Here is a 27,048-nt window from a genome sequence, read left to right on the forward strand (position 1 = left end):
TCTTGCCACTGTGTGAGAATGAATAGGAGTAAGGGTGGGTGCCAGAGACCAGTTAAGAAGCTGTTTCACCAGTTTTACAGAGAAATGATGCTAACTTAGATGGGGGTGGTCATCATGGTGAGTGCGAGAAATAAACAAACGTGGAAGATATTTGCGCAGACAAGTATACAAACACTGCAGTGTGAACCGAATAGGCAGAGGGGTATGGAAAGCTTTACAGAAGCGACATCAGGTTAACCTTGCAGGATGAGAACAAATTCCTGTAGTAATGCAGTCCATCACTTAGATTCCGTTGCTAAAATATGTACATGATAAATGATTACCCTTTTTTTAGTATTCCTTTCAGATTCTCTAAGAAATGTCACATAACTTGTGTTCTTTTCTCTAATAGTGTTACTGCATGTGTTAGAATATAATAAATCTGCATTTCCTGAAAACTATTTTACAATTTAACCTCATTGTTAATTCAGACAGATCCCCTCTTCATCAACACCCACCCAAGTCCAAGTACATTTAGTGAGAAGAATGCACATGGGCACATTTTTATATTTTTTCCCACTTCTTATTAAATCCTCAGTCCAGGTTAAATCTCTATAGCAATTGGCATGTGTCTTTCCACCCTCTTAAATTCTTGCCTGTGTCTGCCCTAGAAGAATTATAATTTGATTGATTTAAGGACTTGGGAAAAATTTTAAAGCCTAAAATACTTTAAATATTCTCAGTTCTCTTTTACTTCCAAAGGTGAATGTGCTCAGATCTAGAGATTGCCCAGGCTGAAGGCTATTAGATGTAGAAGAATATTAGTTGGCATTAATAACATCTCCAGTCTGTGGCCCCAGGAATGGACTGTGTACACCTCTCAAATCAAGAAAAATTGTAACTATTACCTTATATTATTTTGTGATTATTTCCCACATTACTTATAGCTGCTATGGGGCTTGTGCTGCTCAGTCCTTCTTTAGCAAGCACTCAGCTCTTCTTTCATAATTAATATCTTCATTTCCCCTATGCATAGCATGCCTGAAGGAATTTTTTTTCTAGAAACAAAGTCTGCATCGTGCTTTAGTATGGCACAATTTATTTAGTAATTCATCTTTGCTATTTATTTTTTATTAAACAAATCAAGCCGGATATTAGTTTTAAGCCCTTGCTTTAAAACTAGGGGTTGTTCTGTGGAGTCCGTGTCAGGTCAAAGAGAGGTCAGTAAGATATATCTCATCTAGGCATTACCATGTGCACCATCTGCCCATGTTAAATCACAGTGATAAGTAGGATATGTACACCACTAATTCCTCTTTGGCCAGAATTTCATGTCATCTCATGGTCATTACAATTGTCCAATTACAGTTGACCAAATTGAATTATCTTTAATTAGTAGGTCTGTCTGATAGTACAGTGGGCTAGTTGGATGTATTTATCTGTGTAAGTGGTCTGTCATCAGACTTAGAAAGCCAAATGTCATGTCTGAAAAGAAAAAAAAATTGGGGGGAAATAGGAAGGCAGGAGGCTGGATATATTTTATATATGTTAAAGTGAAAGAATAATTTCAGTATAGTCTTGTAATACGTGTCATGAAAGTTTGCTATGGTCTTTAGGATCTTTGGAAGAAAGTGACATTAGTTATGCAATGTATGATGTTTATTTATCTGTATAGAAATGGCATACTGAGGTTAGTAAAACAAAAATTCTATTGTCCTTGTAATGGGAAAAGATAGCTCATTCCAGACAACCCATTCATAACATATTTAGGTCCCTGTGAAGATTTATAATATCTTTGTGTAATGCCCAGCCAGGAAATTTTCTGTCTGCTGCAAACCGCACACACCATTACAAAATTTTAATGGATTCACACTGACTTACTTCTGTTCAGATTGATTCTTATACTTGAGAGGCAAATGGGTGAGAACAGGGCATGTGTTCCCTAAAGATGGCAATGGGCCTTTGAGCAATGATATCTGCCTGAAAAACTCGAGAAGCCTCTATGGTTAGATAAGACTGGAGAGAGTCAAACTTACCACTTCCTGACATTCTCATTTGGGGGTGATAGTATTGCTATATCGCATCAAGTCCTACCATATAGCCAGGTAGCATGGTGACACCAGACAAATACGAAGTTCTCTAGGGCTTTATTTGACCTGGAAGTTCTCTCAGGCATTATCCCTTGATCCCAGCATAAAAAAATGAGGGGGGGAGGAGAGGAAGAAAGAGAGGGAGGGAGGAAGAGAAGAGAGAAAGAGGAGAGCGGAGAGAGCAGAAAAGGGAAGAGATATGGCTGATATTCTGCCCTTTTTCCCACTGAGCATCACGTGATTATCTATTTGCCTCAATTTTACTATTTTTAGGTATTGATCTTAACTCCTGAATTCTTTTTCAGGAAAAAAAGACCATTAATGCCATTGTTATTTCTACCCAGCAGTTCAAATCTTCATTTTTTTTTTGGCATATTCCCTTAGTGCCTCAAAAAACAACACTGCAGCTAATCTTTTTTTTTTTTTTTAAGATTTTATTTATTTATTTGAGAGAGAGAGAATGAGAGATAGAGAGCACGAGAGGGAAGAGGGTCAGAGGGAGAAGCAGACTCCCCGCTGAGCAGGGAGCCTGATGTGGGACTCGATCCCGGGACTCCAGGATCATGACCTGAGCCGAAGGCAGTCGCTTAACCAACTGAGCCACCCAGGCGCCCTGCAGCTAATCTTAAAGGAATAATTAAAGTTTCTGGAGCATTGCTGAAGTAAATATTATTTTCAAAACATATCAGTCAGCTCCTGCCTGTCTGTCTCCTTCTATATTTGCATTCACCCAACCATTCATTCATCCATGCAAAAAATATGTATTTATTATAAGTCTGTTATGTGTTGGGCAGGCAGTGTGCTAGGTGCTTGGGGGGGAAAAAAAAGGTCAATAGCAAACCAGCCCTGCCCTTTGAACTTACACATATGGGTCATTATTACTTAGCAAAGGTGTTTTGAATGCCTACATTCCCAGGCAAGTTACTTATAGCAACCCCTTGTGCAGAATTTGGAAAAGGACCTTTTTATGGAGAGGCACAGGAAGAGTAGATCCTACTCCTACTTTCAGAGTTTTTATATATAATAATGATTTGTCCTGGGAGTTCTTGTGTTGAAATGTAAAATATGTTATAATCCTAGCCTTTGAAATAAGAACCTTGCCAACTCAGTCGGAAATGAGGTCTACACTGCCCCAGCAGTGAGAAGGTGGATCTGATGGTCTTTGGATAAAATCATATCTTGGGACTCTATCATTTTTGTTTGGTGCTGCATAGATGGCAGCTTGTATCCCAATCAAACCAAAATTGTTCCCTCGGCGATACGTGATAAGGATAAGCATTTTGGCAACAAATATGGAAAGTTTCAAACATAATAAAAATTCTATATGCTCTAGTAATTAGCATTTCTCCTTGCTAAAAATACTATGTATGGCTTCTGCAATCATACTAAAATTTTAAAATCATGTCCTCTCTGGAAAGCAATTGCTTTAAATTGGATAGATTTCACTCATTTTCCAGTGAAAGAATTTAAAAATTCTGTCTGTGGAAACCAAAATACTGGATGGCAGAGTTGGATGTGTCTTTCACTTTAAAATGCAGACTCTTTCTGTGGTGAATGTATTTGTTGTGGTAAAGTATTTGAAAGGAAATCCTCAGAATAATTTGGGGTAAGGAAAAACATTATGTTTAAATAAGCCAACCCATCAGTTTTGAACTTTGAAAATTGCTTTATTTTGAATCAGAAAGAATTAATAATCATTCATTGCATTAAAAAATGTGTGTTTGAATTATAATATAAAATCATGATCCAAAACAAATTAAAGCTCCAAATTTTAAAGGACTATAGTATAATGCTGTGATCTCAGTGATTTTTCTAAATGAATTAATGTTGTTTAGAGTTAATATTGATGCTCTTACTTAGCTACCTCATGTGTTCTGTGTTTTGGCAAGTATCTCTCTAGATAAGTGATTCCTGTAAATGTTGGAAATTTCTTTACAGGTTAACTTTCCCATCATTTTAAATTGCCCATCCTATATTATTTCAGCCTAGAAGGATCCTGCTAGTCTGATAAGAAGCTTTCTCTCCTGAGATCTGTATTTTGTACAGGGCTCATCTAGGAGAGGGAAACGCCAGAATGCCAAATTGCAAACAGTATTCTTTACTGTGGGGCTCCATCCAAAAAGGGTTTGTAACACAGTGTACAGTCTTGTAGCCCAGCTGTGTGGAGCATTGATTGCTTCTGCCTAGAGCAGGGATACTGTCAAGTTGCTCTGTGAGTTGAGTCATCTATTGACAAAGAGCTACCAGCCCGCAGATAATGCTGTGCGGAGCTGCTCTTGCTGCTCCCACGATGCACTGCTTATAGCAGCTGTCAAAGATACTGAGGGATCCACAGAAGGAAAAAAAAAAAAAAAGACTTTTACAACTGCCTGGAAGAAAGGGGTGTGAGGGAGGAGACATTCCTGTGCAGAGCTGACCAAAGGAAAGAGTAGGCATCAGTGCAGTATGAATGCATACCTCACCAAGCAACACAGCTGCAGCCGGGGGTCCGATGGGATGGATGCCGGCAGGAGTGCACCCACACTGATCAGGGATGCCCACTGCGCTTGTGGCTGGCAGAGGAGCCCTCAGGGGCTTGGGTACAATTCTCAGACCATGCCCTCTTCAGGACCTGGGGGCCCAGCTTCAAACAAGACCAAGCTGGTCACTTTGTGGGACAGTGTGCGGAAAAGCCCCCACAAGACGGGCACCAAGGGCAAAGGGACTTGTGGGGAGCGTTGCGCCTGCCCACATGGTTGGTTCAGCCCAACACAGGTGAGCCTTTTACTTATGACTTTCCCTTGAATATCGGAAGAAACTGAGAGCAAGTTGTGTGAGGGTAGCATGGTTTGGAAAACTTTGCCGGTTCCTCCTTGCTGACTGGTTGCGCCTGTTTGGAAGATGGTGGGCCTGGAAAAAACTGTCATTTTTACAGGTGTTTGTGGGCTCACACCTCTGGGTGGCCGTGAGAGTCCAAAGATGCTATGCTCAGTTTCTTTCAGTGACTTTCCCCAAGTTCAACTTTTCTAGTCCTTAGATGATTTTACTATGCTGTATCATAGGCTTTTAGCAGCACTTTAACTTCTAACCATTGTTAACTTTTGTGTCCTGCCTAGCCTCATTTTTTTTTTTTAAGGGAGAGAAAAAATAAACTGAGATACTTTCCATCTCTTTAATCATAAAAGGGCATTTATTTCTTCACCTATTTAAAGTAGTGATTTGAACTATGCTCTTTTAATTTTACTCTTATAATACTGTATACCTTTTCAGTAATAGGGAAGAATTTGTGTTTTTCCTAAATAATTCATTTTACAAACAAAAGGAATAATTGGGAGGAAACCAGAGGATGATTACACTCAGAATAAAATAATGAAACATTTTATTTATTCATAGGGAAGCAACAAGGTTATTTATATTAAAAACTATAACTCTCTTTCTTCTATAATGTATTTCTGAAGCAGATGTACAGATTCCCTTAATTTAATTTCTAGCTTATTCTTGCCCCAAACTACTGGCATTTTATCAGAAATGAAATTGGCTTATTGTTTCCTGCCCCCATCCATAAGAGGGAAGACAACTTCCTGTAAATGCTGTAAAATTTAAATAGAGTGCACCTGTAATCACTCTCATAAATATTGAACAATGATAGTTCTTAAATATCCATTGAAAAAGAGAAAAGCTGTTTGCAGAAAAAAAATCCTTTCTTAATTTTCATGTGATCTAATATAATTGAGAAGTGGCTATTGATCGTGAATGAAATGTTATGATCTGAGAGGTGGAGAGAACATTCTGATTTTAATATTAGTTTTTTAAAAAGTACTTCCAAGAATATCATATATCACTAGATCTTAATGATACTGTTGCACGTATGTGACTTTTGATGCATTGATATCATGCATCTCAGCATCTGATTTAAATGAAGAATATATTGTCATTTTAGTATTAAACAGTTTGAAATGGAGGCTGATATTTGGAAACTTGGTTATTTTTTAAAGTTAACATGAATTCCAACCTGAAAAAACAGTCTTGACAATTTTAAAGTCTCTACATATTCTCTTACAAATGCATGCATTTAAATGTCTTTAAAGTATATCTCTGTGTCGATTATGTTAGATTCTCAAGGCTCACATAGGCAATGAAGACAAACACACATCTAACTTACAGTTTTTGCACAGAGTAGAATAAGCCAACTTGTTTTAGAGTAGAATAAGCAAACTTGTTTTATGGTCACAATTCTTTTTATCCAAGATGCAAAAAGACTTGCGTTTCATAAATGATAATTTCTCAAACCAAAAATCTCTAATTGTACATTAAAATAACCATGCTCCCAAATTTTTGTACATTTTTCATCAGTCAAGGGAAACTTCCCTTCCTTGGTTTTTAACAAAGTCAGCCTCCTACTTGCCTTAAATTTATAGCCATTTAATGCTTTAGAGGATTGAAATAGACTCTCTGTACTGATAATTAAAGATCCAGTGACATATGAAAAGGTAATAAATTGAGACAGTCACCATCTCCCATTCTTTTTCACACACATTTCTATAAATTTTCTCACTTATTCACAGGCACTTTATTGTTGGCTAGGAAGAACAATGACTCCCAAATATTGGAGTTACAATACCATATCTTTTAGGGACTTTAGTGTTGTGACACCTGACCCTTCCATGCTTTTACCATCTCAGTCCTGTGAAAGTGTTATGCATAGATTTTAATATATGTATTTAAATATCCCTGTAATAACTAGATACTTGCACATATTAACATATTTTCATGTATTTATAAGTATATATACATATGGATATATGTGTATATATACACATGTACATGTAGGCATGCATATACATATATACATATAAAAATTAAAGTTCTATATTATTCTTTTCTCACCCAGAAAGTACTATCTTGTTCTTCCAAAGGATGTTTTATTCTCTCCATATAAAGTACATTTCTTTACTTCTTATAAGTGTTCTAAAATGCTGATTTATGTATGTGTATTCATATATATATGACTACATGTATATGTACATTCATTTACATATGTATCTGTAGAACATATCTAATATTTAAAATATACAGTATGTGTAAGCACTATACACCCATAGATACTATCACAAAAATAAAACCATATGTGTGTCTAGGTGTATGCATATGTGTCCTTTGAAAGCCACTTCTGTTTTGAGAATTTTGTGATACTATCCATACCCCTTAAATTAACTAGAGATATCCTGTGAAATATTGTGAAATGAAGGATGGAGGTTAATGGTACTAAACATTAGAATTCTTGATAAAGTAGACAGGGGGAGAGTGCATGCTGTAGAGTAGCCTTGGGCCCCACATGTGGTACAGAACGTGCCTGAGGGCTGCTAAGTGTCTGGGAGCTGGGATCCTGCCCTCAGAGATATTTGCTGTATTACGTGGAAATCAGCAGTGTGATTTCCGGCTGCTATAATAGAGGGCCATGGTAATGACTTGAGTTCCTCCCAAGGCTCTTTGCCAAACTCCTGTTATTTGGGGTACTGTGTGCTAACAGGACACTGTCATTATGTTGTTCCTCAGCAAGACTAAAAAACAGCTTCTGTCCTTTCTCAAATAAGTTTTCATTCCATTTGGATCTGTAGAATTAATATGACCATAATAATAGGTAAGAAAATGGAAAATTATAGTTTCCAGAAGTGAGTTCTAGAATGCACATGTAGGATAATAGTGTTGGCCTTGGGGTGGGGGGTGGGCGGGAAGGATGTACATCATTGTGTATGTGGCATTTCTCCCCAGTGCAGGCTGATCTGGGGTGGAAGCACAGAACAGCTGAGATTCAAACACCAGAGTTCTATGCATTTGAACTTCATTCATTCATTCTTCATTTGTTTATTCACCTATCATTTCCCGAGTGCTTACCATGTGCTGCTTTCTCTGGCTTGTGGATAGGTAGTAAACAAAAGAAATACCACCCCTACCATTGTGGAGCCTGTGGCCTGCAGTGCTATATAATATTTAGTAAATGTATCAGTATGTATACAGAATTATATCATCATAAGTCACCAATTGGAAGTGAAACAAGTTCCATAGAGTCCTACAAAGTCCATAGTCAATACATATTCAGGATACAGAGGAACTATAGAGGAGTAAGAAAGCAAGAACATTTTTACATTTTTAATGTATACATTTATTTAATTTTATTTTTATGAAAAGGTACTGCATCTCTTTAAGCCTAGATTTTCTGTTTTATAAAATGAGCATAAAAGTAGTACCTAACTCAGGATTGTAGTGAGGAATGATTAACATAATAAATATAAGGCACTTAGCACAGTGCTAACATGTAGTAAGGGGGTTCAATAAATATTTGTAGAATGAATGAATAAGAAGCCTGCTATAAAAGCTGACTATTATTAACCTATTCCTTAATTCATTATATCTGATTGGCCAGGAAGAGAAAAATAAGTGAATCAGGGAAGACTTCCAGAAGTGGTGATCCTTGGGCTGAATTGAATTGAACGTAAAAGTAACATGCCTGTGTTTCTCAAGTGAGCAAAGAGAGATGATATTTCTAGGTAAAAATAACAAAACCAGAAACACATATAACATCCCTGTTGCTGTGTGGAACTGCTCAGAGTTCTGTTTGCCCAGAGCATTAGGCACTAGAGAGTAGGTTCATCAAGAGCTGGGGCTGGAGACCTGGGCAGGGCTTGGTCACAAAAAGTCTTGTGGGCTTCATTGAGGACTTTGCTGAGCAGGCAGCATGGAACCGGTCGCCACAGGATCCCGGCACCTGCTCTGCTACTCTCTATGGGTTTGGCTTTGTGGTCAGTGAACCGTTCTGGGCCTCAGTTTCTCTGTTTCTAAGAAAAAATGATCTTTCCTAAATGAAGTCCCATATCTCTTCCAATACTAATATTCTGTGACTCTGTCAACTGACACCCATTCATTAATGGGAAGAGCTTTGGAAAAGATTTATGCTTTAAGGAGAGACAGTCCTAAGTTTGAACTTACTAGCTCTGTGTGACCTCACTTCCTTAATCTCTTTAAGATTCATTTGTCTTCTCTGTAAAACTTAGGATGATAAAATTATGTTATGGGAAAATGTAATAAGAATTAAAAATACTCTATCTAGAAGAGCCCAGAGTGGTGCTTAGAATATAGGAATTGTTCGATAAGTGGTATTTATTGCTACTAATGATACCCAAATTATGCTTTTTTAACCTGAAGAACTTATTGTCCATCGAATGAATTAATCAGTATTGTGGTCCTTTGTTAGAATTTCTACTTTGTTCACTGAATTTTTTGATGTCTTACTTATAATAATTAAGGTTAAGTTAGACAACTGTCCAGAAATATTTGGCACAGTTCCACATGATGGCAGGATGACATTTTGCCCTTCAGGGTTCTCAGAGATTACAACAAAGCCTACACACACACACACACACACACACACACACACACACACAATATATACATAATAGAACTGTATTGATGAAGTAGCATTCCCATTATCTTATATTCAAAGGTAGGAGATATTAGATTTTCTCAGCAACATCCTACTAGAACAATGGTGTTTGAAGCGTTTAGCCAAACTCTGTAAATCTTCCCTAAGGGTCCCTTTGCAGCTCTTCCAGACACAGCAGTTTGCAGCAACTTGAGTGCAGAGAACCTTTTTTTGTCCAAAAAGTAGGGTTGCCCTAGGCTAAAATCTCAGGCTCAGCTTATGTCTAGCCAGAAAGATCTAACAGCTTGTTTTAACTCTGCTTCTACTGATTCCTTCTAGAAAGAGAGCCCCTTACCAAGGAAGAATAAGACTTTTTAGTCTCTGGAAAACACCAGCTGCCTTCAGGCAAAGGAAACAGAAGAGAATAAGAGATAATACTAAAGGAATTAACGTTCTAGGCATTCCTTGAGCAGACCTGAAGCTGCTTGGTCAACACTTCAATCACCCCCCTTTCTGAATGCTGACATGAACGAGTATTTTCTCTAGGGCTGGACAAGTAGACACAAACTGAGGGTGGGAAAGGAAAGAGCAAAGGTGATAATATTTACTGAATACTCACGATACCCACAGTGTGTGCAGCATTATGCTTGGTCATTTTTTGAATTCTCCCAACAACATTAAAATCCCCATTTTATAGGGACGCCTGGGTGGCTCAGTCAGTTAAGTGGCTCAGGTCATGATCTCAGAGTCCTGAGATGGAGTCCCGTATCAGGCTCCCTGTTCAGCGGGGAGTCTGCTTCTCCCTCTGCCTGGGCCTCTCCCCCTGCTTGTGTGCTCTCTCTCTGACAAATAAATAAAATCTTTAAAAAATAAAAAAAATAAAATCCCCATTTTATAAATGTGAAAATTAGGGCTGAGTAATTTTCTCCTGATGGCACATCTGATAAGGGTAGAATTTGTTTCAAATGTAGGTGTCTATATGACCACTTACCCTTTCCACCAAATCTTACAGAAAGACTTCTTTGAGGAACAGTGGGAGGTAGAACATCCCCAGAGAACTTTTTTAACTTTCTAATTTAACAGGAAATTTTCTTAAGCAATTGGAGTGTTTTACATAGTTGGGAGAACTGGCAACCCCTAGCAGAATCCTAGATTTTCCCATTCTGCTTCATTTTCTGGCGTTGGGAACCCTGAGTTGGTTGGACCCCTAAAGCCCCCTCCCCTCTCTGATTAAGGTTAAGAATTGTGCTGATCTGAAGGAGTTGAAGTTGATTCTCACAGCACTGATACTTGCTCTTAGAAATACCTTGTAATGGGGCAGCTGGGTGGCTCAGTTGGTTAAGCATCCAATTCTTGGTTCCGGCTCAGGCATGATCTCGATTCATGGGATCAAGCCCCACGTCGGGTTCTGCACTCAATGCAGAGTCTGCTTCAGATTCTCTCTCCCTCTCCCTCCTGCTTGCTCGCTCTCACTCTAATAAATAAATAAAATCTTTAAAAAAAAAGACAAAGAAATACCTTGTAACTTATGGTTATTTGCAAATTAGATTCAATCTTGCAAAAATGTATAGTGAGGAATTGAGAACCATGTATTTTAAACTTAATATACATACATAACAAAAGCACATTAGACGTTATCTGTCTTACGTCTAAGAGCATTACCATACAGTGCTGAGTGTTGTAAATCTCACATCAGCTACTCAGTATTTATCATGCCAAGAATCAAATATCTTTCTTTAATACTACCATCTCCATTGTTCATCCTCTTCCTTTTTATGATATTGTTTCATCTGTTACAAATGTAGTCCCGCCCAATTTTATTCTCCTCCATTCTCTAGGCTACTTTGTTTCCTTCTTTTAATTTCCCAAAGACATATATCTGTGTTATAATTATGTCAGACGTGGATGGGAATTTAGAGGTCTTCTAGTACATTTTCCAAAGGAGAACACGAAGCCTAGAAAAGTTAAAAGATTTGCTCAGGGTCCTTCAGTTTGTGGCAGAATCAGTCCCTGTCTTTGAACACAGAAATGAGTTACCTTTTTACTGTGTCAAGCTGCCTTCCCTCTCTAAGACCTGTCCTCCTCTTTATGAAGTTAGTTATTGGCAGAAAATTATGAAACATGTAATTTGTTGGTAATGCGGGTTGGGCATTATGTAAAAAGTTATCTTACTCCTTATTTCTACTACCTCATAATTTAGACCAGCAATCCCAAAGAGATAGAGAGAAGAGCCACTAGAAATAATTTTAGAATTGTACAGAGATAGTTTATGTATTACTAATGATTGGGAGGTGATGCTGGCATCTAGCAGAAAGGAGCCAAGGATGCTAGATGCACTGTCATGTGCACAGAAGTTCTGCACAACAAAGAATCACCCTTTGTACTACACAATTTTTAACATGCTACTGGACATTCATGAAGATTTTTTTAAGTTTATGATTTTTTAAGCCTAAAGTCAAGTTCAGTTTTACAAACAGACATGAAGTATTTTCTGCATGGATTTACTCATCATTAAGTCTTCTGGGAATGTAACTTCTATGTAAATCAAGGAATCATTTTATTCTGTTCTGTTAGGGATTTAATAGGAATTGATTCCCATTTGGAAGATCCTGTCCTAAAGCTGCTGCTCCTGTATTGATTGCTGTCACCGATACATCTCTCCTGTATCAGTCTCCGTTTGTAAATATCACCTGCCATTATGTAATTGAAGAGACTTGAGGCTTCTTTTAATAGACCTACAACCAAAGATTTTAAATTGTTAGAAATACGTAAAATACAAAGATCTCACTAAATTTCAGTAATAGGATTGTTTTAAAAAAAACATTTCATTTCACTGACATACCATATATTAATTTTTAAACATTTTTATCATATAATGAGAAATACGTTTTGTGAAAGTAACCGAAATTACTTTTTCTTTAGCTTTCTGTGGTTTTCAGTACTACTCTGGTATTATCCCAAAGGTCATTTACACTTAACTTCCCTATAAGCTCTTAGGTTCTGAGTTGTTATGTTGCTGTTGTTGTTAAATCTAGTCCCCATTCCCCATTTTTTTAATCAAAGGGTAGAGTTCCAAGGTCTTTTGAAGTACTAGAAATCAAATGTATACATTTACACTGGGGAGAATTCCAAACAGGGATAAAGAGGTAGAGATTAAGGAGATGATAGATAAATTACCTGCCTGGACTGTCCTATAGGAAACAGGGAATTATTTTGACACCAAAGTTATAAATAAGGGTCAGTTTATTTCTAAAAAATGACTTTTTTTTTTAGCTTTCTCCACCTTAACTATTGGCACTCTTCTTAGAGTATCTGTATTTGAACTGAAGTTATTTCCTTTGATCTCTTATTAGCTGCAAATGATCTGTTATTATTTCTTCCAACACTGATTTTTAATCTAGGATCCATCATATATGTATTTTTTCTTTCACTTTTCTTATACTTCTTGTAAGAAATGGTATCTGGTCTCTTTATTCCATTTAAATCTATATTTATTAATTATAAGTACACATGAGCATTTGACTACTTCACTGCATTGGTCAGTACGGTTGGGCTCACAGATTGACATATTGAAAACATCTTTCTAATATAAAATACTTTTTTGTATTTCTCCTTTTACTTTAGTATATAAAAAATATGTGTAGGCAGTTGTATTATCTATGAATTTCATTTCAGATGGAGAAAGGAGGATCTGACAAAACAATTATTATAAAGTGGAAAGGTTGAGTCTAATAGAATTGAGGATCCGGCCCTTTACAGAAAAAGTTTGCCAACCTCTGCATTAGACTATCAGTTTTCCATTTTCTTCTGATGCAGTGTCCCATTCTGCCTAACAGAGTCTATCCATTTTTTAAAGACCTGGTTCAAGCACATCCTCCTCATTAATCCTTTCCAGCTCATCATAACACAAAAGCTCGACTTAACGTGGTAGCCGGCGCCATTGGCATATTACCTTGCATTGTGGTTAGTGTCCTTCTCAGTCTGCTGATAAGAGAGTGAGAGATTTCTCATATGCCCAACTTAGAGTCCGACCCACCATGCTAGTTATCCACTTACCTTTGTGTAATTCTTATAGTATCATTATTAAATTATACATTTGGACCCAGATTCCTCAACTGTATCCCTGGCTGTGGAGAGGAGAGGCCATGTCATCTATGTCTTTATGTCTAGCTGGTTACTGTATATGACTTGTATCACAGTTACGAGTACTTATCTATATGTTCCACTAAGCTGAGTTCCATTAGAGCACAAACTATTTACCTTTGTTTCCCCAGGACCCAGCCTGTAGCACTAGTTCAATAAAGTGTTCTTGGTTTTTTTTTTTTTTTTTTTTTTTTTTTTTTTTTTTTTTTTTAATTTTTTATTGTTATGTTAATCACCATATATTACATCATTTGTTTTTGGTGCAGTGTTCCATGATTCATTGTTTGTTCATAACACCCAGTGCTCCATGCAGAACGTGCCCTCCTCAATACCCATCACCAGGCTAACCCATCCCCCTACCCCCTCCCCTCTAGAACCCTCAGTTTGTTCTTGGTTTCTGAATGAATATTAGCACAGGGCCTTGTATGTAAAGTACTTAATTAGTTTTAAATCTGCTTTATAATTGTTATCATTACTAATTATGCATGTGCCTTAAGATCGAGTGATATCTTTTACCCTTATAGTAGTTCTCTTTAAAACAGAATATAATAAAAAGTTAACATGCATTTATTGTTTTGTTTTGTTTTTAGTTATACTCAGATTCTTATTCTATTGTGGTGCTGTTAAAATATTGGAATAACTGTTCAGAAATTAAGTTCCGCATTCAAATGGGTCATGGTGTTCAACAATGAAGGTACAGGACTGTACTTTGAGAGGACAACCAGAAGAAAAGAAATGATTCTGCGCAACTTCTTTGTCCAATTTAGGAGCCATTTGTTCTCTAGAAGGCTGAAATAATGTCATGAAATATTATTTTATAATTAGTTTCTGTACAATCTATTGTAGACCGCATGACCTTTTTTATCCATCATTTTCACCATTAAATATAAGTGCTCAGAGTACAGTAGTTGGCACCACCACATGAAAAATCCATAATTGAAGACCTTTGTACTTTATTCTGATGGGCTGTGCTATTTAGCTAGTGGTAAACAGTGTTTGTTATAGTTCCTCAATAGTACCGATTTGTTTAAAAAATGAATTAACTTTAAAACTATGTAAACAATTAGGATTTTATTACATTGTAGAATGATAAGTAAATATATCTGCTTCTGACAGACTGGAAAGACAGTCGTACAAAACAGTTTTGATTCTATTTTCATACTGTTCATTCATTTTTCTGATCTAGTTTAATCTATATCACACACATTACTGCATTTACCTGCAGAGTTTTAGGTTTTTTTTTTTTTAAGGCTTTTTTTTTTTTTTTTAGAACAGTTTTAGGTTCACATCAAGATTAGGAGGAAGACTTGCAATATTTTTTATTCTCCATTTTCAATTTAATTTTTTAATAAAAATAAAAACTAAGTAGATAATTATAAATCCTCTTGGTTTAAGGGTGAACATTTATACTCTTTTTAAAAAATAATTTTATTATTTGGTTTTGATGTAAAAATAACACATTCTGGTAAAAATATTTTAAGCTAAAGATATTTTTGAAAAAAATTAAAAGACCTGTAATTCCGCCTCGAGGTAACCACAGTTAATGCTTTGATTCCCTTTTTGTGTTTTTAATTGTCCCTGCATATGTATCTTCAGAAAAACATATATAATATTTTGTATTAACACATGCTCACCTAAAGATATTGTCTGTATACACCTGTGAGAATTTGACAATATAAAACCACATTGCTTTTTAAAACTAACAATATATTGTGAGCATTTTCCTAAGCCAGGTAACTATTTTTCTTGTCGACATAATTTTATTACTGTCAAATATTCCTCTTTCTATCAAAATTCAAATTGTTGGAGTTTAGGTTATCTTTTTAAATTATAATTAATACAAACAATACTGAAGTCAACATTGGTGTACATGAACATTTGATCACATTTCTCATAGAGACATATTTTCAGGAAAGGAATCACTGAGTCAATTATGCAACTTTTTTAAGGCTCATAGTATTTATCTAGTCATTCATCCAATTTTTATTCAGTAATTAATGATCAAATAGTTCCCATATACCAAAACACTATGTTAATCAATGGGGATATAAAGGAGAACAAAAGAGACTGATCCCTGCTCCATGCAGCTTAGAGTTAAATACCAAATTTCTTCTAAGAAGACTTTACAAATTTACAGTCCTCTCATTTCAGGAGTGTATGAACATGTCTTTCCTCCTGTACTCTTCATAGTTTTATCATTTTAAAAAAGTTTATGAATTTGGTAAGCCAAAAAATTGCATGCCATTACTATTTTAATTTGTTTTTATTTGTTAATGAAGATGAGTTACTTTTCATGTGATTGTAGCCAATTGTGATACTGTTATGGCATCATCTATAATACCCAGCATAATAATAATAGCCAGCTGACAATTTAATCCATGCTTCATTTATGGATTGGGTGGATGGTAGGATGGATATATGTATGTATGGATGGATGGATAAAAGGAAGGAAAGGAAGGAAGGGAGGAAGGAAGGAAGGAAAAAAGGAAAGAAGGAAGGAAAGAAGGAAAGAAGGATATACAAATAGGTGCGTAGTTTCTGCTTAAAATTCCTGGTGAGAGAAATTCTGCCTATCCTAAATATAGTAAAGTAGTTCTTTAACCATCTTTGTGAGTGATCTATGCCTCTGTCTCTCTTGTCACTGTAACTCCTTTCCTTAAGTCTGTTCTCTGGAAGGAAAAAAGCGGAATGCTCTTCTTCTCACACTGACGTAGGTGAGCAAGACTGAATTGAGTGACAGATGAAAAGGTAATTAGTACAATAGGCAGATGTAGACAGGCTATCTGACTATGTCAATAGAGAGTTTGCTGAGGAGTGAAATGTGGGCACTAAATTGACAGTCAGGGAATCTGAAGAGGAAAAGTGATCTAATGGATGAGATGGGGAAAGGAAATATTCTAGAAATATCCTCCCCTATTTTATAGTATGCTTATGTATGGATAAGAATTTTATGAAATTTGTATGTAGACATATTCAAGGATGATTTGGGATCCACATGTCTTAAAATGCAGGCAGGCTGTCCCTAAAAGTCAGAACCATATCTTAAAATGATTCTATGACATGTTATCCTCTAAAAACACAGTTCTACAGTGCTAATGCCAATATTTAGAATCAAATTTATATATATAATAATTCTATGGACTCCTCTTATCAAGGCTGGGCACTCCCTGGCTGTCCTAAACAAAATGTGAAGCCAATCCATCAATGCTGCGAGGGTGACTGTTTTTTCAGTACAGGAGAGAACATCATTCGCAAAGGACCGAATAAAAAGGTGACAGTTCAATAGGTTGATGACTGTAAGTTGATTAAGGACAGAAACTCTTTTGAGCTTATTAAGGAGCCCAGCATAATTGGTAGTTCTTTTTAGACTTATAATTATTACTTTTCCAATAATTAAGTCAAAAAAGGATGAGTAATGATTGATATTATAATCCCCATCCTTTTTTGGGAAGTTCACTCAAAGCCTTCAGCCTGTGTTTTTTTTATTTGTTTTGTTTCTTGTGCTCTGTGCTGCTCTCAAACATGTCCTACTGTTCAGTCCATTTACCATGCCAGAAAATTAGGGAGTCATAAACACCTCTATCACCCTTCCTCTCCCAGGGCCCTCACTCATTAATTGATGAAAGTTAATGTAGAATTATATCTCAGAATGTCTGAAACATTTTCCCTTTTTATATTCTCACTCTTAATTATTGAGTATAGATGTGCATTATCATTAACATAAGCTATTTGCAATAGCCACTGGTCTCCCAGATGCCTTCCATCCGTTCCAAATGTTTTTGTTGCCAAATTTATCTTAAGACTCAGTTTTATTCCTATCACTCACCAATTTAAATGACTTAGCAAATCCAAATCATTTAAAGTAGTGCTTCACTTTACGAGTACTCTGACTTCTAGAGAAGGCAAGTATGTCTGGAAATATTAATGGATGGTTTATGTTGGATGTTAAATAGTTGTTTATTTTTTTTATAGGATTGTTAAGCCCTTGGGGTTTTACATCTTTCCAAGCGAGGTAAAGTATGTGCAATGTTGCCTAAATATGTATGATGAAATATTTACCAGTATTTCATGAAACACAAGCTTCCAAATGCTAGTTTACAAAATAAAACTTGACTTTCCTAGCAGAGCATTCAGATGGCCTTCATTTTGGCTTCTAACCTGTCTCCAACCCATCTCCGCCATCCTCTTTTATCTGGTAACAGCCAAATACTTGTTCCCTGATTCCTAAAGCCACAGTGCAGTCTCCTGCCAAATCTTTTTCATGCCCCCCCTTTATTGTTGACTTTCCCTGTTCCTGGTTTGATAGCATCACATTCATCATTCAAGGATCATCTCAAATGTTATCTTCTTTAAAACTTCATTTTCTGTGCTCTCACAGAATATTGTATGTCACCTACCTTTCACTTAGCATTGTAATTGCTTACATATCTGCTTCATCTACCATTTTAGAAGCTTTGAGAGAACACAAACTGTGCCTTATTTATTTTACATCTTTAATGCAGAGGAAAGGGCCTGACATATTTTATAAGTGAATAAAAGAACGTATCTTTTAAAATTGGTAGGGAGGGAATAATATGCTAGGTAAGGCAAGCTAATGAGGTACTTCTTTAGGTCCCTGGATCCCACATTTTGTCTTTTTGAAAGCCCAGATAAGTATCTAATATCTGAGAAGTATTCAGAGGAAATTGAGACCATGAAAAACTGACTCAGACTGACTTAAAAATACATGATATCATATTATGTAAAAGTAATTTATTTCAGTGAAAAAGATAATTACCAGAAGAATTGAAATACCCATGTACATAAAATTCATTTACAAAGATTTATTCATTATCTAGTGTATGTCAAATCCTGTTCTAGAAATTTGAAAATAAAGCAATAAATACAATAGGCAAGATTTAGTTGAGAAATACATAAAATTAACAAGTAAACAAATAAGATTACTTTAGATAGTGACAAATGACTAAAAAATAAACTGGGGCGGTGTGGTATGGAGATAGGTTGATAGAGGGGATGCTTCTTTGGATAAGACACTAGAATAAGGGAAGGTTTTAATGAAGAGGAGACTGCTGAGTTGATATTTGAAGGATGAAAGATGAAAAGGAGACAGGCTTTATAACAATCATTGGTGAAGTTACAAATTAAAGAATAGCATGTTCAAGAATTCTAGGGTAGCAACAAGTTTTATATGTTTCTGCAACAGAAGAAGGTTAATATGGAAAAGAGAGAGTATGTGGAAGAAGGGCAGGAATGGAGATTGTAGATTTAGGTAAGTCCAAGTCATGGTGACTTTGGAGACTATAGGAGGGAGTCTGAATTTTATTCAAAATTCAACAAGAAGCCATTGGACATGACACGATCTTGATGTACATAGTGAGGATGAGCTGTGGGGAGGTGATAAGGGCAGGAGGGAACCTATTTAGAATGTCCTATAGCAGGATGTATTTTCTTTTTTTTTTAAGATTTATTTATTTATTTGAGAGAGAGAGAATGAGAGAGATAGAGAGCACGAGAGGGAAGAGGGTCAGAGGGAGAAGCAGACTCCCTGCTGAGCAGGGACCCCGATGTGGGACTCAATCCCGGGACTCCAGGATCATGACCTGAGCTGAAGGCAGTCACTTAAACAACTGAGCCACCCAGGCGCCCAGCAGTATGTGTTTTCAAGGGAGGGATAATGATGGCTGGACTCAGGTAGCAGCAATGGTGATGATGATCCACTGTATGGATTGAGGCTGTATTCTGCATGTAGAACAATAAGATGGAATAAATAGGTAAAAGATGACAAAATGAAGCAGATAAGAAAAATGAAAGAAGTGAAGGATAATTTCCAGCTATTGGATCTCTCTCCTTGGAGTCAAAACATCTTTGGAATTTGTTAATTATTTGAACTCAAATGTTCACAGTCCTTCCCACCTAGTGTGTTCCTGATTGATAGACATTCCTTGCCTCTGTGAGTTCCCCTTTTCTTTGCTTTAACATCTTTTCCAAATTTTGGATTGATACAGTTTTTTCTTTAGGGAGGATGATATTTTCAACCATCCTGCTGGCCTGAGTGTTCTTGCATTTCTTTAAGGTTATCTTGAATGACTGAGCTTTGCTATTATAAGGACATTATAATTTACTTCATTTTTAAGTTGAATATTGGGAGGGTGTCTTAATAATGTCCCCAGATACTGAGCACAAGGCAGTAGACATGGCCCATCAAATATGTGATGTTGACCCTCCCCTTCCTCTGAAGCTCTGGCATTGACCCTTCCCTCTACGAGTTTCATGAGAAAGGTATTTGTGATATCTTGTTTAAATACATTGAATGACAGATAATCTTTATCTAGGAAAGTCACTAGATGAAGAGAGTTTGGGTGGGATGCTTAGAAGGAAATAATCACTTGACTTTACTGAAAATTATCATCATCATCATCATCATTATTATTATTTAGAGCATATGGTTCAAGCATATGGTCTCTTCTTTCTCTCTCCATCCATTACTTTTCAATTGAACTATGAGATCTTGAGTATATCCCTGGAACACCATTCATTCATTTGTAATTTCTAATGAACTTAGAGATTATCCCAAATATGAAGGAGAGATGGTGTAGGAAATTGAGTCCATTTACAATGGAATCTAGTCTCAATTTCTTAAGATTAAGCTTCACGTAACAAAAGAGTACTGCAGGCACATGTCCATTGTTCTTTCTGAATCTTTGATTTTAAGAGTTGATACTGGTTATTTTGCTAATTAAATTCTAAGGGGATTTTTGGAATATAAACAAGCATTTTTCTAAGAGTTATTCTTCCTTTAAACTTTAATTTGCTATTAAGACAGTAATGAGTAAGTTGTATTTTTTTTTTTACAAATAAACCAGCCACTGAGAACAGATATTCCCTTTGTACATTCTACACCAATTGACTAAATTGATGTTGAAATTGATAAATCATATTTTGTAGAATCTGAAAGTGTCCTCTTATCATGTGATGGCTGTGGCTAACATGGCACCAGTTTGGTATAATATCCATTATCCCATCACTAAAATTACTGTATTGTTGATCCCATTTTAGCATTAGCCTTGACAGAGCACATGAATAGTTTCCTAAGCAGTTCCTTATTGCAAATCAGTCTGTAACTGTATATCGCAAGGGTCATGGTTTAATCTGTGCCTCAGCAGAAATCACATAGTACCAAGCTGTTAAGTGATCTGTCTCTCCCAACTTGGATTCATGCTTGAATTTCATAACTCAGAGGAGAGTGAGTGAGTGTGCTCCAGTGGAAAGATGCAAAACTAGAAATCAGGAAATTTAGCTGAGCTAACTCTGGACTCTGAATCACCCAAACCAAGTCTCAGAATCTTAGTGAATGTCAGCTGGAGGAAGCTAGACTAGATGAAAAACATTGTTAATATGTTTCACTGTGTTGACCCTGATTGATTCATGATGGCTGAATGGACAGTAATGCTAAGAAAGATGGTGAGGCTACATCAGGGCTCCTCAGAAAAGAGTAGAGTGAAAATTAGCACAGTTAGCCATGAATAAGAAAGAAAAAACTGGCAGCCTAGATCTCTAGTTTCTTTTATAGCCCTGCCATTCAATGATCCTGTGTACTTTATGTGAATGCCATAATTATAATAAATTATAATAATAGCTATCATTTGTGAAGCATTTATTATATACTATCTTAATTTAACTTAACCTTCAAAAAGGATGGGGATGTGGGTCATCTTCCCCCCATTTTATAAATGAGCAAATGGACTTTAGAAGCAAAGTAACTTGCCCTAATTTACATCACTAACAAGGACCAGATTTATGTTTGGAGCTCAGGTATGACCCCAAAAGCTCACTCATTGTGCTGCACTAATTCATACGTTAGCATGCATTTGTTGATGTTGACTTGATTTATGAGAAGCTGATAAGAATTAAGTGATCAGAAAACTAAACTTATTTAGGTCACAATAGAGCTCAAAAAATACTGATTATGGATGAGGCTTCTGCAAATGTAATAGGTTAAGAATGACGTAGGAAAAATACAGTTTTAAAAATAATTTACTTATAGCTCTTTCAGAAATTCTATTTAAATATTTATTTATTTATTTCTTAAGACTTCATCATTTTGTAATAGGGATAAATGTGTCGAAAAATGGAATGGGAAAAGCTTTCTAACTTCCTTTGAAATTTGGAAGGACAATTGATGATTTAAGGATAACTCCCTCTCCCAAGCTCAAGGTCCATTGTGTCTGCTGCAGTTTTGCACCCAAGGGACAAATCTGTCACTTAACTAACACAATGCAGAACATCCAATAAGTTCTTAATGAATACTTGCTGAATAAAGAAATATAGGCATTGAATCCCTAAGTTTTATTTCTCATTTCTGCAATAGGGAACAAAAGATGTTCTTCAAAAACTAGCTCAATTTACCCTTTTTAATGTACGCATGATTGCTTTAAGATATAAACCCATACTATTTAGTTAATTCAAAACAGAGTGCTTGTTTAGCAAGATAAACCTGGACCAGAGTATGGAGGGTTATGTAGGTAGCTGTGATTTCCAGTCCTGTTCTCTATTAGAACTTCCCTCCTATTGGGTTCGTTTACATCATGAGATGAATTATATCAAAATTATCTTTACTATACCCTTTATGACCTAATCTGTTTTATGGGTACTGTTACATGCATATTCTTTTCCCAGTAGTGGTAATGATGATGCAGGAGGCTTGTATACTCATCCCCCCACCCCACCCCCACCCACCGCAGAGCATCTAGCTATTGCATTATGGGTGAAATTTGGCTTGTCTTTTAGACAATGGTTTTTAAATTAGGTGTGATTATTTCTGATGAGTTCTAGATTGTCCACATAATTATCCCTTCATTTCAGCAACAGCTGAGCTTAGTTCCTCTTATTGGAACCCTCATTACAGATATTCCTCAACTGACAATGGGGCTCAGTCCTGATAAACCCATTGTAAGTTGAAAATATCATAATTGGAAAATGCATTTAATACACCTAACCTACTGAGCATCATAGCATAGCCTCCCCTACCTTCAACATGCTCAGTACACTCATGTTAGTTAGATGGCAAAACCATCTAACACAAAAGCTCCTTTATAATAAAATGTTAAATCTCTCATGTAATTTGTTGAGTACTGTACTGAAAGTGAAGAACAGAATGGTTGTATGACTACACAATGGTTGTGAGAGTCTTGCTTGTCTACCCTCATAATCCCATGGCTGATGGGGAGCTGCAGTTTGCCGCCACTGCCCAGCAGCACAAGAGAGGATCAAAATTCAAAGTACAGTTTTTACTGAATGTGTATCACTTTCACTCCATTTTAAATTCAAAACACCGTAAGTCCTTATGAGTTAAGGACTGTCTGCATATTCAGCTTTTTCGCCCTTTGGACTTTATGATATTTTAAAACTACAATTTTGAAGTAAGTATGTTGGTCTTCTGACTTATATTTCTTAGATTCTAGGAGAATTTAGAGCTCAATATTGGATTGATGACTAAATCTACCCACAAAGATCTTACCTGGACTATTGGAACAGTCTTTAACTTGGCTTTTTGCCAAGTTAATCCATCCACCTCAAGCTGCACCCCTTCCTCCCACAAAATGCCTGTTCATATCTCTCCTGCTTCAAATCCTTTAATGGCTCCACACAGCTTATGGGATATAGTCCAAATCCCTTAGGGTAACAAGTCCCCCACACACACACCTAATCACTGACCAGCCTGAAACCTTAAAACCAGTTTCTCCTCCTCTCCTTGTCCTAAATATTATCTTCCTGAAGAAAAAAAAAAGTGTCACATTTTGAATATACTATGCACTTACTAAACTCTCACTGTCTATCAAGTCTGAGGGGCTTAATAAATAGCATCTTTTTTTTTTCATCTTAAAACTAAAACCAGATAGGATAGAGGTGTGAGATTCTGATAGAGATTTTTTTTAAAGATTTTATTTTATTATTTATTTGAGAGAGAGAATGAGATAGAGAGAGAGCATGAGAGGGGGGAGAGTCCGAGGGAGAAGCAGACTCCCCGCTGAGCAGGGAGCCCGATGCGGGACTCGATCCCGGGACTCCAGGATCATGACCTGAGCCGAAGGCAGTCACTTAACCAACTGAGCCACCCAGGCGCCCATCTGATAGAGATTTTTTTTAAAAATCAGATTTATTACTGATAAAAAAGCTACATTGGAGGAAACGGCTGTGGTAAGCAGTCCAATAGGCTTGCCAAGATCTTTTGAACTAGATTTACTCCCCACCCCAAACTGCCAGCTTCTGCAGAGGCAGAGCCTGCCTTGCTAAGTTTATCTTCCAATGACAAGAGATTGCAAAGCTCAGGCTGGCTGGCTGGCTCCCAAGAGGAAAGGAATGAGCTGAGCATGCCCAGTTTCTTTCTTCAAACGTACCCAACATAAAACTTCCTTCTTCTGGGGGTGGGGTAAAAGACCCACAGCATTTCACTGGAGAATTCATCTCCACTCTAAACCATAGGAGTGAAGAATAACCTCATGTGCTTTTATTCTGAGCCTGGGAAATTCTTTCCTCCCTTGTTTTTCTGCAGAATTCTGGCCACTCTGCACAACCAGCCTCAATGGCATTTCTTTTTGTCTGTAGTTTTCCTTGGTCTACTTATCCCTCACCCTCCCCTAGACCCCTAACTAATTTGTTGTTGTTTTCCATTATGGTCCATATTCATTCCATCATAATGTATGATGTCAGTTTCATGAAATGATTAGCCAGTCTATGAAATCCTCAAGGGCAGGAGCAGTGTTGTGCTTCACCAATACCTAAGAATGAGTTTAGAACCTTGTGGGCACTTAATAGATTAGATGTTTTCCAAAATACTTAAGAAAAAGGAAACTGGGGTTCCTGGGTGGCTCATTCTGTTAAGCATCCCACTCTTGATTTCAGCTCAGTCATGATTTCAGGGTTGTGAAATCAGGAGCCCTATGTCAGGCTCTGCACTAGGCGTGGAGCCTACTTATGATTCTCTCTCTCCCTCTGCTCCTCCCCTCCTTCTCTAGAAAAGAAAGAGAGAGAGAGAGAGAAAGAAAGAAAGAAAGAAAGAAAGAAAGAGAAGAAAGAAAGAAAGAAAGAAAGAAAAAGAAAGAAAGAAAGAAAGAAAGAAAGAAAAAGAAAGAAAGAAAGAAGAAAGAAAGAAAGAAAAAGAAAGAAAGAAAGAAAGAAAAAGAAAGAAAGAAAGAAAGAAGAAAAAGAAAGAAAGAAAGAAAAAAGAAAGAAAGAAGAAGAAAGAAGAAAGAAAAAAGAAAGAAAGAAAGAAAGAAAAAGAAAGAAAGAAAGAAGAAAAAGAAAGAAAGAAAAAAGAAAGAAAGAAAGAAAGAAAGAAAGACAGAAAAGAGCGAGAGTGGGAGGGGGGGAGGAAAGGGAAGGGAAGGGAAGGAAAAGAGAAGAAAAGAAAAGAAGAAACTAAGTGAAGATAACTTACTCCAGTGACTGCCTCCTAGGTGCTGAGAACTTGGTTATAAATGTAGCCCTATCAGCTGCTCCAACCTGCACAATGACTGTGAAAGACTAAAGATACTACTCCCATTTTATAGATGAAAAGAAGGTTCATAGATGTTTGCCTAACTATCTGTGGAATCGATATTTAAACCCAAGTTGTCTTGTTGTTCTTAGATGGACCCTTGTATCTCCCAGATCTTTGGGTCATCTCTAGATTATTTTTTAGAATATAAATCAGAGATAAAGGTCATTGTATGAGGAGAAACCTCACACTTAAATGTTTTTTAGCCTGTTTAATAAGTTTTTATTTTTTTAAGATTTTATTTATTTATTCATGAGAGACAGAGAGAGAGAGAGAGAGAGGCAGAGGGAGAAGCAGGCTCCCAAGGAGCAGGGAGCCCAAAGCGGAACTTGATCCCAGGACCCTGGGATCATGACCTGAGCCGAAGGCAGACGCTTAACCATCTGAGCCACCCAGGCACCCGTTTAATAAGTTTTTAAATAGGTAAATGGGGGGTATAAGTTTAGAGGTTAGCATTTTAACACTGACTTTTTAATGTTTTCAATGAACGGACCATATGTCCCATATCATTTAGGATGTATAATGTAAATTATACTACATGGGAATGGATAGCCAAGAAGTTAGACTACAGGTTAGCTGTTAGTCAAGATATTGAAAGATTTGTGCATTACCTATTTAGTGTAATTTGGCAATATTCATTCTTTTATTCCTGACTTTACTCATTCTGCATTATCTTGACCATAACTTTCACCTTAAGTCTAATTGGGTTTATTTCTTTAATTTCATCTATTTTTGTTCACCCAGCTGACTCCCCATGATTTTAGTCAATGTTTAGTTGTATATGGTAAAATCTACTTCATCTTCAAAATATTCAGAATAAATTATAAGGAATTATGGTATTTTCCTGACACATCTACTGAGCTGGTTGTTCACTAACTTTTTTAAATGATGAAACAGTAATAACTGATGTATACTGAATGTTAACTATGTGCCAAGTATCCTGCTAAGTGCTATGTATGCATTCTTTCTAGAAATATTCACAACTATGTGGGTAATGTCACTTAGTCCTTTCCAATTTTAGATGAGACAACAAGACTTCAGAGAGAATTTAAGCAACTTACCCATGGCAACACCAAGTGAGTGGCAGTGTTAGCATTCAAGCCTTTGCTGATTCATTCTCAAACCTTGCATTTTTACCACTGTGCACCAAAAGCATAATTTCCCACTTTCTGGAAGCTAAGCATTGTCTTTGGAGGGAAACAGAATTGATTTTCATTTTGTCTCTACAATTATCAAGCTTTGAGAGCTTCGATACATTACTCAATCTCTCTACCATTTCTTTTGCTTGTCTGTTCCGTGGGCACCATGCCCATCCCTTGGGGTTACTTTATTAAAAGACCTAGTACATAAGGGTCTTAGTGCTGTACCTGATATTTGGTGGATGTCCAATAAAGGCTAAATACCTTCTTCTTTCCCTTACACAGAAAAATAATCACCCCTTAGTATTTCCAAATCTTTTCTATATTTTTTATTTCAGTCCCCAAGATCCCTGTCATAACAGAGATTATTATCTCTGTTTTACAATAGAGAAGATAAAGGTTCAGAAATGTCACCAAGCTGAGTTTAAGTCACACACACCTTGTAAGGAGCAGAGCAATGGCTCCATGCTTCTCACTCCTTTTAATACCTACGTATTTACTTCTCAGAAAGTCAAAGTGAAGGCCGAAAGCAGAGGATATCAACAAAATCTAAAAGGTCCTTCTAGGAAAACACATTCTGCAAAAAAATATTTGCTCAATCTTCTATCCCTCCTTTCCCTGAGAGGCAAAAATGAAGAAGTAATTCTGTCAGGAAGGAAGAGTAGAATCTATTAGGAAGATTGCCCCTTTGCTCAGTGAAGGCCATGATCTGAGCTGACATCTAATTGTATTTGCTTATTTCAGAGCTGCAGATACTCAGCC

At 36.6% G+C, this 27,048-nt stretch overlaps 1 protein-coding gene across 22 annotated transcripts in view; it reads left to right on the plus strand.

Moving 5' to 3' along the window:
- The window catches only part of DLG2 (discs large MAGUK scaffold protein 2), a 2,208,086-nt gene that overhangs the window by 1,404,809 nt on the left and 776,229 nt on the right, over nt 1-27,048 (plus strand). For 4 of the 22 annotated variants that reach the window (XM_027578638.2, XM_035722714.1, XM_035722716.1 and 1 more), the window contains exon 1: nt 4,317-4,823. The exons of the other annotated variants lie outside the window; for them this stretch is intronic. In XM_027578638.2, coding sequence (XP_027434439.1) covers nt 4,515-4,823 — 309 coding nt within the window. In that variant the 5' untranslated portion in view covers nt 4,317-4,514. Of the gene's footprint in view, nt 1-4,316; nt 4,824-27,048 lie in introns of those variants that run through there. 22 annotated transcript variants of the gene reach the window in all.

The sequence above is a fragment of the Zalophus californianus genome, chromosome 11 (genome assembly GCF_009762305.2).
Source record: "Zalophus californianus isolate mZalCal1 chromosome 11, mZalCal1.pri.v2, whole genome shotgun sequence".
Taxonomy (NCBI): domain Eukaryota; kingdom Metazoa; phylum Chordata; class Mammalia; order Carnivora; family Otariidae; genus Zalophus; species Zalophus californianus.